General features: G+C 32.9%; 1 protein-coding gene across 1 annotated transcript; it reads left to right on the top strand.

Annotated features, from left to right (window-relative positions):
- The first annotated feature begins 1,058 nt into the window (after window positions 1-1,058).
- On the top strand, window positions 1,059-12,120 carry LOC110610079 (protein FLX-like 1). The gene is made up of 4 exons (XM_021749950.2): window positions 1,059-1,718; window positions 10,490-10,650; window positions 10,739-10,821; window positions 11,668-12,120. Exons 1-4 carry the CDS (start codon window positions 1,162-1,164, stop codon window positions 11,710-11,712), a joined length of 846 nt encoding a protein of 281 aa, XP_021605642.1. The 5' UTR covers window positions 1,059-1,161; the 3' UTR covers window positions 11,713-12,120.
- The last annotated feature ends 504 nt before the right edge of the window (window positions 12,121-12,624 follow it).

The following is a 12,624-nucleotide window of genomic DNA, read 5'->3' as shown; positions in this document are numbered from 1 at the left end:
ATGAATTACCTTAAGTGTGTGAATAAAAAAGTGCGTGGTCGAATATTTTCTAAAGTACAGAGGTCAATTGTGAGCAAAAGTGGTATCTGGAGGAAATATAGGATTTTTATATGATGGTTTTGACGATAGGTTTTGAATGCTTCTCGAGAAATAAGATAATTATCATTTATAAGCAGAAGCAGACAACGCGACGTGAGCATAGAAAGCCAATCTGAGCATGCTACGTGTCCCAGATAGTGAAGACAACTGTCATATTTGAATATGAAGAATCAAAGACCAGCGGGAGGAACTCTAATGTAACACAACAATCACCCAAAGTAAGTCATGAGCTGTCACCTAAGACAGAGCCACATGGAAAGAGTCTGATAAATCGATATGCGGTCCCACCTATAGAAAGGAAGATATAGACACTGTGTCACCCGAATCTTTATCAAGACTTGCCCTCCTCTGAAGATGTCAGTCTTCACATAAAATTACCATTAGCAGTCACAATCTAACAGATCTCCACTACGTCTCTAATCACAGAATTTTTGATCAATTAGCCGGTGGGATCTCTTATCCATTAGTCGATACTAGCCAAATTATCAAGAAATGTTATAATTAACTCTATCTCCTTACAATATAAGAGCTAATGGTCATTTAGACAAAAATATGCATTTTTAGGCAATTACTCTTAAATTCTAAGTAATTCTTTATATTTGATCATTTTTTAGTTTACTAATTTAAATATTAGAGGGGCCGCTAACTGCCTCATATTCTCTTTCTTATAAATTGACCAATCGCACATAATTTTATTTCGTCTACAGTTTTATTTCACCTATGTCACATAGTTTAGAAAATAAAAATATGAGTTATATAGAATCTAATTGAATTCTACATTTAAACTGGTTTTATACCAAACGGTAAAATTTATTTTAAATAAATTATATTTAAAATTTAAAATAAAATTCAACCAAACACTATAAATTCAAAACCCGTTTTAATGAAGGTCCAAATTTGTCCCATTTACGGGTTGGAAATCGGAAATACCCACCCGTAACCGACTGCCATCGCCTTATTACACCCAGAATTTGAATTGGGCCTCTTCCAATAGCACCTTGAATCTCCGTTGTCTTCTCAATTACATCTTCGCTGCTGCTCTAAGTTCATGCATTGTTGCTGATGGCCGGACGCAATCGTCTCCCTCCCAATGCCTTCAAACAACGCCAACCTCCAATTGACGATTCTCGCTTCCTCGGTAACCGCCTGCCTTTCTCCGTCGTTGGAAATCCCACCACCGTCCGGGCCCATCATCCATCAACCATCCTCGAAGACCGCATTGCTATTCAACACCGGGAGATCCAATCCCTCCTCCTTGACAACCAACAACTTGCAGTCACTCATGTCGCTTTGAAACAAGAGCTTGCTCTCGCTCAAGATGAGCTTCGACGCTTATCAGCTGCCGCGGCTGATGTAAAGGCCGAGAGAGATGATCAGGTGCGGAAGGTTTATGGGAGATCGTTGCAAATGGACTCGGAGGTGCGCTCAATTGATGCATTGAGAGTGGAGCTTGCTCAGGTAAGGATGGATGTAGAGAAGCTTGCGGTGCACCGTCAGGAGCTTACTGCGGAGTTGCGGGCGATTAATAGTGATCTTCTTAAGGCAAGAACGGAGGCGCAACAGGTTTCTGTGATTAAGGCAGAGATTGAGACCATGCAACAAGAGATTCAAAGAGGAAGGTAAATTGGAGCTATTATTATTATTTTTTGTTTTAAACACTGGTATCCCAGCCCGCTGAATTAGGATTTAATGTCACCGGGTCGGCCGTTTCCAGTGAATATCATCCTCAACCTCGCCGCACATTCCAACACTCAGCTTATTGTTATTATTATTATTAATACTGCTGCTTTCTGATTGGTTCTTGTTATTAATTATCTTAACTAAATATAGAGTTGCAACCTACAAGAACAGAAACAATAATTCTACCCATATGGCTATCATTTACATGGAAAACCATAAGTTGAGCCGGAAATTGTATTGGAGCAGATCATGTGAGAAAAAGAAATTTAGGAAGAATCATTTGGCAGTTAAAGAAATAGGAAGAATTGTTTGGCAATCAAGGAAACGGAATTGCTGATGAGGGAATTTAATCAGTAATTATTATTGAAGGAAATTTATGCTAATTATGATGCTATGGATCTTCATTAAATGAGAACTCAGATAATTTTGTTTGTCGGACGAGCCTAAACATGTCAACTTAGATATTAATCTATTGAGTGCACACATTTGGTAATGAAGTCAAATTGCTATCTAACAAGAAGTGCCCACAAAGCAATATGAAAATAGAAACGCATAGATTACTTGAGGACTTGTGTCCTAAAACCTTTCTCTGTAACCTGTTATTTGAAAACCATAATGACATGAGCATATGTGGATGATTAGGGTTTTAAAAATGTAATTCATGTTAAATTGTTGATGGACAAATTTGAGGAGCAAAATATAGAATTTAGGTGGATGAAATGGGCTATTATTAATTGCACTAATTCAATGGGTTCCATTTGCTTGAAATAAATTTGCTAGAAACTTCAAAAATTGAAGAAACATTAGATGACTGCCACTCAATACTTTGCAATCCTTAAAGGAACCAACGGTCGGGTATTCATCATTCATCAATAATAACTATCTTCTTGATCATTCATCAAATGTTTTGGATTTTCATTTACAACATCTGCTTTTTTTTTTTCTTTCTTTTTTCTTTTTTTGTCTTCTTTACATTCTTCTAGACTGAAAATGAAAAAGAAAGTCATTGCCATTATCCATTTGGTCACAAGAAAACACTCGGTGCAAGTATCCATTTGAGCTGAAAATGTTATTGGAGAAGGTCATGTGAGAAAAAGAACATAGGAAGAATTGATTGAGAATCAAGGAATTATAATTGCTCATGAGGGAATTTAGTATCAGAATTGGTGTTGAAGGAAATGTATCCTAATTATGATGTTATGGAGCTTGATTAAGTGAGAACACAGATAATTTTGTTTGTCGAACGAGCCTAAATATGGCAACTTAGATATTGATCTATTGAGTGCACACTTTTGGTAATGACGTCAAATTACTAGCTAAAGAGCGACAAGAGAAGAAGTGCCAAAAAAACAAGATGAAAGCAGAAACACATAACTAATTAGAACTCGTCTCCTAAAACCTTTCTTTGTATCCTGTGAAACTTTAAGACCTTGGAGGTAGGTTGAAGAGAGCTTTGATATGCTAGTATTTGGAGTTACTTGAAAACCAGAATGATCTGAGCATGTGGACGATTAGGATGGAATTCATGTTAAATTGTTGATGGTCAAATTTGCGGAGCTAGATATAGAGTTTAAGTGGATGAAATGGGCAATTAGCTGCAGTAATTCATTGGATTCTTTTTTCTTGAAATAAATTTGCTAGAAACTTCAAAATTGAAGAAACAGTATAAGGCTGCTACTTAATAACTTGCAATCCTTAATGCAAGTAATGCAACCCATGGTTGGGTACTCATCATTCATCAATAACAACTATTTTCTTGATCATGCATCAAATGTTCTCTTTTGTCTTCTTTACATTTTTCTATACTGAAAAGGAAAAAGAAAGTCAGTACCAATATCCATTTTGATCACAAGAAAATAATCATTGCAATTTTCTTAGAATTTAGGTGATAAGGTTGGGAAATAAAAAGGAGAAAAAGTGAAACTAGAATAGAAATGACTAAGGAGAGGAAGAACAGAAGAGAATGAATAGAGATGGAGATGATTGTGGAATTAAAAAAGAGATAGAACCAAGAAAAGAGGGGTAGGTTATTCAGAAAAGGGAAGCCAAAAAAAAAAAAAAAATAAACAAAGGGCGTAACTGTAGAATAGTGGAGAATGAGAGAAAGAGAGCGAACCGACATTCCTGGAGACTAGAGAGACTACCCTACTTAGAAGTGTTAAATGTTTTGTTTTGTTCTCTTCTCTTTTTTCTTTATTGATATTTTTAACTGAAATGACATGACAGATGAGTCCTTGTCCTTGTAAATAAGCCATATAAGATGCTTGCTTTCTTTTGTCTTTTGTGCTGGGAAGATATCAATTAATTTATGGATTTTGAGGTTCATATGTAAGGATAAAGAAATCTCAAGTAATAAGTGATGACTAGAGCAGGAATTGAAGGGAAATTGGAGGCTGTTTAGTGTTTAGAGTTGTGAGCAATACCAAGGTAATTTAGTTAGGGGAGTGCAATTAATTGGTTTGGTTTTGAATCAACTGAACCCAAAAACCAAGTAATTGAACTACTAAAAGTACAAACCAAATGAAACTAGATTAAAGGGAGAACTGAATTGAAGCTAAAACAAAATTTTCAATTTAATTCAATTTTTCGGTTCTATATGGAAAATCAAATACAAAGAGCATTTCTTCAACACCATCAAAGATTCAAATCAAACTAACATGAATATCATTAACAATAATCTAAATCTCAAATATAGGAATCCCCAACAAATCATACAATAACAAAATCCACATATATATAATACGAGGCTAGTCCTCTAATTGAACAGTCTGTGAACAATGCTTCATTTGGAGGATCGACTTTCACTTTTCTGCCCTTGCAGCATCATCAATGCCTCACCAACATTAGTCCACGTGGCTCCTTTATGTTTGCTTCACGTTATCAATTTTTTTTGCTCTTCACATCAGCTGCTTTGGTGTTCTGGACGTGTTTTTGTTCACTTGTGGGACTCCCATTCCTATAAACAGTGCTTCAATTGGAGGATCAACTCTTACTTCTTTGCCTCTACAGCATTATCAATGCCTCACCAGCATTAGTCCACGTGGCTCCTTTTTGTTTGCTTCACATTATCAATTTTTTTTTTTGGTCTTCATATCAGGTGCTTTGGTGTTCTGAATGTGTTTTTGTTTACTTGTGGGACTCCCAATTCCTATGAACAGTGCTTCAGTTGGAGGATCAACTTTTACTTCTTTGCCCCTGCAGCAGCTTCAATGCCTCACCAGCATTAGTCCTTGTGGCTCCTTTATGTTTGCTTCATGTTATTTTGGTCTTCACATCAGTTGCTTTGGTGTTGTGCATGTTTTGTTTACTTGAGTTTTGACTCCTACTTAAAAAGACGTCATTCGCATCAGGTCCTTCAGTGTTCTCCATGTGCTCCTGTTTGCCTGTAGGATCCCTTTTTTAAAATGACGTAATCTGCACTTTATCCAGTGTCGTGCCTTCTCTACTTCTTTGTTTCTGCGTTCTCACCTGTTTTCGTTTGTTCTTGTAGCTCATGCACACATTGCATGGGATGAGCAACTGCTTCTCTTTCTTTGCAGGTTTGCATGGAATTTTTCCTTTTTTTTGCCCTTTTATTTTGAGCATTCCTCCGGTTTGCAATCCCTAAGAAATAGTACAATGGAAAAAAATCCAAATGATCAAATATGGCAATAAACAATTCCCAACTCAGATTTGGAATCTGCAACCTAGATTTCAAATCATAATCAAATTTCACTTCTCATGCATGTATATTAACAAGTCCATTATTGAAGAATTGCAAGCACTGCAACAAAGCTTTCGAAGCACAAGAGAAAATCTTGATTGTTGAAAATCAACACTGACTTTGGAGTAAATGCTATTGACTTGTTCATTTAGATGTGGATGGCCAAAATACTCGCTTCAATGGTTATTTGACAAGGGCCACAATAAGCAGCTTGCTGGTCCAGGTGCTTTGGCCTAGTAGCCTACTTTGGAGTAGGCACTGGACAAAAACTTACTTAACATAGAAGAACAACCACTGTTGCAAAGGTGAGCTGCAGAGCATAGAGAGGATTGTGCATCATGGAGAACGGCAATGCAGAAGAAAATTAGAAAGAAAAAGGAGCAGGTTAGGTTTAAGTTTTTACAGGGATAGGGAAATGGTTTGAAGACTAAAAACAAAAGGGCTGCGCTTGGAATTTTTGTTCAGTCCATTTTCCACTAGGCCTAACAAAAGCCCTTGTTAACAAATCGGTTCAGTTTAGTTTTCTTGGCTTTTTGTCTAACATAAGTGAACCAGAAATACAATTTTTTAATAGTATTAATTGAAGCAAATCATTTAAACCTAAAAACCGAACTAGGCTGTTTTGGTTTTAAGATCATTATTGATTTTTGCTCACCCCCGGATGCAACTGTACAACAAATAAAGGAAAGCTGTAGTAAAGGTAAATGGTAATAAAGGAGATGGAGAAAAGAGGGAAGAGAAAACCATGCACTAAGCCGCTCAAATGTACTGCTCGTGTTAAATTCCTATATTGATTTGGGATGGAGGTAATGTGTCTCTTATAAAGACTTGGCCACTTCTGCAAATGTATATGCATGGAGCGACCAATTAAATTAAGCATATAGAGCATGTCAAATTCCTGCAAATGTAATAACTAAATCAATTTGAATATTTAACATTTGAACGTGAGCTAACTTAATATTTGAAACTCCATTTATGAAGCCAATGAATAAATAGGTTGACCAAGTGACTATTCTAATGAAATAATCTAGATATTGGGTTACTCAGGTTTAGGATAAATCCTATGCACTGTACTACGTACTCATGAAGAATGAATCAAAGCTAAGAGCAATTTGCTAGAAGGGGCTTCATTTTGTGTTTGTAAAGAAATTGTGATTCTAATCTTTTCAAAATCTTTACCTAACAGAGATTGTTTGAGTTCACTGTAATTGTAAATATCATCATCATTATTGTGTTGGAAAATGATTTCATCATTTTGATACTTTATTTAAACTTCAGAGAATTCTATAATTTGTCTAAAGAATAGTATAACAAGCGGTGGTATTAGTGTAGGAGGTTAGAGTATAATCTTTTTCCGTGCATTAGTGGTGTTAAAGTTTGAATAATAGAAAAGAGAGAGAAGAAAATAACACGAGAAGACTTACATGGTTTGGCTATGAGAGCCTACATCCACGGACAAAAAAACCCTCAAACGGCTGTGTCTTTATTGAATTGGATTCAATTACTAATAATACAAATGCTTTCCTATTTATAATGGAAGATCCAAAACATATATGGTATAATACCATAAATTAAGGGATTTTTCAAGTATCATAAGTATATATCAAATCTTTCTATTTTAGAAATATATAGACATATATTATTCTATTTATTTAGGAATATAAATCCTATATTAAATAGGAATAATTTTTTATACTACCCCCTAAATTGTAACAAGGAATCTCATCAATTCTAACACTCCCACTTGATGAGATTCTACGTAAAAGCTAAAATCTTCTTCACAATACCTTATAACCAGCAATGCATGAGCATATACAAAAACACCCGCACTGGGCAAAGTACCAAAATATAAAACAATCCTTAGAATTAACTTCCCTCTCCAAAGGCAATGTAAGTGAGGAAGCATAAATATAAAATCCCTCTCCAGACACAATGTCAGCGGCCAACATCAAAACAAAGTCCTCTCTAAAAGGCAAGGCCAACAAGGAAACATCAAGATAAAGTTCCTCTCCAAAGGCAATGCCGACAAAGAAACATCAACGCAAAATAACTTATAGGATTGCACAAATCAAATAAGTAGTGCAAATGAACATTAACAATGAATAGTACCTATGAATAGTACCCAAGTTTTAGGGATGTAAAGGAACCAAACTATCTCGATAAAAGCTTAATTGAGTTTGGACTTTTTTTTAAATTTTTTTTTCTAAACAAGTCGAGTTCGAGCTCACTATAGACTGAGCTTGCGCTCAGCTATACTTATATTAATACATTAATTTTATATAATATTTTATATTTGTATTATAATAGCAATTTTTGTATTATATGTAATAATTTAATATAAATAATATACTTGAATTAAAACTAAATAATAGTATTTAATACTAATGATATTAAATTAATAAATTTAGTATAAAAATATCTCTTGATACTAGTAGTAAAACTACATAGTTTTAGTCAAAACCGCGTAATTTAAATAGAAACTCTTTCTCCTTCACTTAGATTGAATATTTATATATAGATTGTGTATCAGTACATATAGTTTAATTAATTTTGCACATTGATCAATGATTATTAAACTCATTATTATGTGGTATTGAATTTATACTAGTTACACATTAATTAAATGCTCTATAATTAGAATTTGAGTTAACAAATATTAATATTTAAAGTTATAAATAATAATAATAATAATAATAATGAAACCTTAAATTACTTTAAATATTTAATATATTACCATATAATAATATTTTTAGCTAGCTAATAAGAAAATAAAAAAAAACAAAACTTAGTTGATTGGATCGAGTCTCTTGCACCATTGCACCCCTTGTCCATCTATGATTCTTATATTACGTTGCAGTAAATATAGCATGGGGTGCACAAGTGCTGTATCAACATTCAAGAATCCCACATCGAAAGTTAAAGGAACATGTAGGAGTGTGGCTTCTTTATAAAAGGACAACTCTTATGCCTTCTTTTTCTAAAGTTTTTAAAATCCCTCAATGACCTTATAGTTTAATTTTATTTTTAATTTAAATAAGTAAAGTTTAATTCAAGCTTGTTTATAATTTAAATGAGGTTGAATTATATTGAGCTCGTTTATAATTTTATCAAGTTGGAACTTTGAGTCTTTTGAGTATACTTATTAGTTGAGCTCAAGTTAGCTCGTTAAGATGATAATAAGCTCATTTCGGATCGAGCTTGAGCCTTCAAGTTATTTTTCTAATTGAACTTGAGCTTTTCAAAGCTCGACTTGACACGCTTGATTTGATTATAGCCCTACCAAGCCCTAAAGAATTGAAAGCTGTAATACCATGTCGAAGTTAGAATAATAGAAGAGAGAGAAGAAAATAACACGAGAAGACTTATGTGGTTTGGCTACAAGAGTTTATATCTACGGACACAAAACCTCAAATGGCTACTTCTTTATTGAATTGGATTTTATTACGAATAATCACTGTTGTTAGAATTTTACTATTCTCAAATCAAATCATAAGATTCGAATCCATTTCTTGACAAATCGATTCGAATCTATAGGGCAAATCTCAAATGCACCTAAATCTTAGCTTCTTGATCCAAACCTTGTGATTCTCGATTCAATTCTACATGCTAGCGATTCAAATATATAGGGTAAATTGCAAATGCACTTGAATTGTGACTAAATTGAAAGAATCAATAATATGAATCGATCAAGTCTTCACCTGATTTATAAAGGGTGTGTTAGACCTTATATTTTCAAAATTTAAAATCTCATTCATTTTTGTCGTGAAAAGTGTACATAAAACTTTTCCTTGACTTTTTATTCCACTAGCTAATTCTTTTCCGTCTCCCTCTTTTTTTTTTTTTTTGCCCTTTTAGTTAATTTACTTAACTAATTATACTTATTTAGTTATGACAATTTATATTAATTAATAATATTAAAAACTGCTATTTTTTTAACTATTTAATTATTTAATTAAATTTAAATGAGAGTTTCAACATATGTATAATGATAACTCTTGTCTACAATTCTAGAGTTTATAATTTATAGCATAAAACTATATAACATAGCAAATACATGTTATCCTATTATAAGGAATATTTCTAATTATATATTTATCAAAACATGTATTTATAAGATTTTTTTTTATGTTTAGAATACATATTATTTTTAATTGATTTTTATCGAATCGATTCATAAAATGAAGATTTTGGTTCTCAATTCAAATCTCAATTTGACAACTATGCTAATAATACAATTGCTTTCCTATTTATTATGGAAGATCCAAGAGATATATGGCATGATACCATAAATTTAGCGATATATCAAATCCTTCTATTTTAGGAATATATAGACATTTATTATTCTATCTATTTAGGAATATAAATTCTACATTAAATAGGAATAACTTTTCATACTACTCCACCTTAATTATAGCATGGAATCTTGTGAATTCTAACAAGTGGAGAATTCTACTAGTATACGTAAGTGATGCATGAAGTTGGGAGGAGTATTATTGCAGAAGTGAAAGGTTTACCATGGAAGAGTTTGGATGATGAAATTGATATATTCACACAGACATTTATAGGTTCATATGGCTAGTGATGCTAGTCTAATTTTTTACATGAATTTGATCAGAGTAGAAAGGATAAATAGAAGATAATGCAAGAAGCAAATACTATGCACACCTTATTGAATCCTGGAAAAGAAAATAATTTTACAAAGAGCAATGGCATCTCTTTGGATTTCATTGAATTCATTACGTATTTGGATAGATCTGAATTTCAAATAAAGGGACTATGGATTTGAATGAGCTTTATAACATATAAATTTTCTTGGTTGGTAGATTTATGGATGGAGTTCCATTTTATGATTCTGGAGAAATACTATTTTCTAAGAATGATTCTAAATATATTTTACGTCCAAATGTTTATATATGCAATTTGAACTAAATAAAAATGTACATGGGATGGGAATCTCCAGTTCTCTTTAAATGATTCAAATACATCTCTATTATGCAATGCAATTAGGGCTGCAATTGAATATGAGAAGAAGACATATGCTAGTAATCTTGAGCATGGAAAGACAATGGAGCAAAATATGCTTGCAGTAGCTCGTGAAATTGAAAAACTTCAGGCTGAACTGTCTAGTATGGAGAAAAGAGCAAGAGCAGCTGCGGCAGTAAATCCAAGTAAGAATGTGCTTCACTTAAATGGTCTTCTTAAGCTATGATTTTGCAGCAGTAAATTTAGTCATGACCTTTCAAATTGTGTATTCAGCTCCAGGATATGCTGGAACCTATAGCAATTCTGAAGCTGCTTATGGAGGAAATCCATGTCCTGATCCTTATGTTATGCATCAGGTTTGAACTTTCTATTTTATTGCCTTTTTTTTTGTGTCACCGTGATTTTAGCAAGGCAGTTGTTAGATCTAATGTTACGTTAAGGTCAACATATTGTAGCCATCTAAAATGGTAATTAAAGAGAACAATCTTTTTAATGGGATCAAACACATTGACGCGGAGTAACACATGGTATATACACTTTAAATTAATCTCAAGAATCAAGTTCTCAATGAGCATATATGCATCTGTCCATCCTCAATTAATTTTCTTAAGAAAATTTTTTTAAAAATAATCTGCAACTTTGATTCAATTGTGAAAATTGCTTTAATGAATTCAAGTGTATTTACGTGCATTTTAACCTTGAGAACTATTAAAGAGTATTGAGTCCCACAACATTAGTGTACTATTGACTATTGATATCTTAAGTTTTATTTTATTTTATTTTTTATATTTTTTTTATCATCTTCAAATATGAGGCCTTTTGGGTGGTTGATGAGATTGACACTGACTGCATGTGTGCTGGAGATGTTAATTAGCCTTTGTCTAAATTGTTGCCCTTTACTATTGTTCCCACGTTACGTGACATGAAAAGGCTTATTTATGAAATTTTCACTTTATTTGCATATGGTATTGCTAGATTTCCATCTTTTACTGAAACCCAATATTATTAAAAATGAACAAATGGAACGTGTTGGAGCAGCTTGATATCCATGTAATGGATAAACGGCATAACCAAGCTGGTTGTTGCCCTTCATCCAATTACAGTTGGAAAAATTGTTCCAAGCTGGACATATTCGACTTAATACCATGTAATGCTTTTACTGTGAAGCGATATCACTGATAGTAACTTTAATAATATTTTAGGTTCAAGGTGGTAATGATGGAGGGCCCCCATTTGTGTCTGGATGATTTCCTAACAGTCTTTGTGATGTGCAATGAACACTAGCATATAGAGAGCCCGAGTTGCACAAAGTTCAGTCAAGTCAAAACACATACTTGGGTCTGACCTCTAAATGAGGCATCTTTTGATGGTGACAATACAGGTACATCCCCATCTCAAAAGTTTGCAATCAGGAACTGCAATTTTGGCATCTTGTTTTTTTTTTTTTTCACCTCTGTTGTAACAATGAATCAATCAACGGTTGCTTTTAAAAACTCCGCCAAGAGTTGCCTCAACCATGCAGGGTCGCCCATTTGATAAGTTAAATACCCTTTGTGTTGCTTTGGTTGGTGCACAAGTCTTGGTGTGGAGCCCCCAAGTCTGAAGGCAAAATTAAAATATCAATAACATAATAGTTTTAAGTTTTTAGAATCAAATTAGTGGAGACAAGTTATATGGATCTTTTCTTGGCTCTTCAGATTTACCCGTTGAATATAGTTTATAACAGATAAACATTAGAAGATAACTAATAGACCATATGTTAATTCTAAAAGATGATGGTTTTTCTTAATTGATTTGTTCTTTATTTTTTATTTAGATTATATTATTTGTTTAAAATTTATTAATTACAAAATTTGCCTTCAAAATTAATTTTTTTTATCAATGATTGTTTATACTTACAAGAAATAATAGATAAATATAAAAATACTATATATAATAATTTAATTAGTTATGATCTTTTGTGCTAAAAAATTATATATATACATAAAAATATATTTTGAATTTTTATGTGTATTGTATCATAAATTAATAATTATTTATAAAGCATATCTTTAACCTCTACTTTTATTTGAAAAGCCTAATTGTAGTGTTGTTAGAACTGTACGATTCATATAAATTTATGTAGAATCGTTAGTCTAGCAATACAAATTGAGAAGTGA

The sequence above is a fragment of the Manihot esculenta genome, chromosome 2 (assembly GCF_001659605.2).
Source record: "Manihot esculenta cultivar AM560-2 chromosome 2, M.esculenta_v8, whole genome shotgun sequence".
Lineage (NCBI taxonomy): Eukaryota > Viridiplantae > Streptophyta > Magnoliopsida > Malpighiales > Euphorbiaceae > Manihot > Manihot esculenta.
Note: the sequence above shows the minus strand (reverse complement) of the source record. Positions and strands in the feature narration are given on the sequence as shown.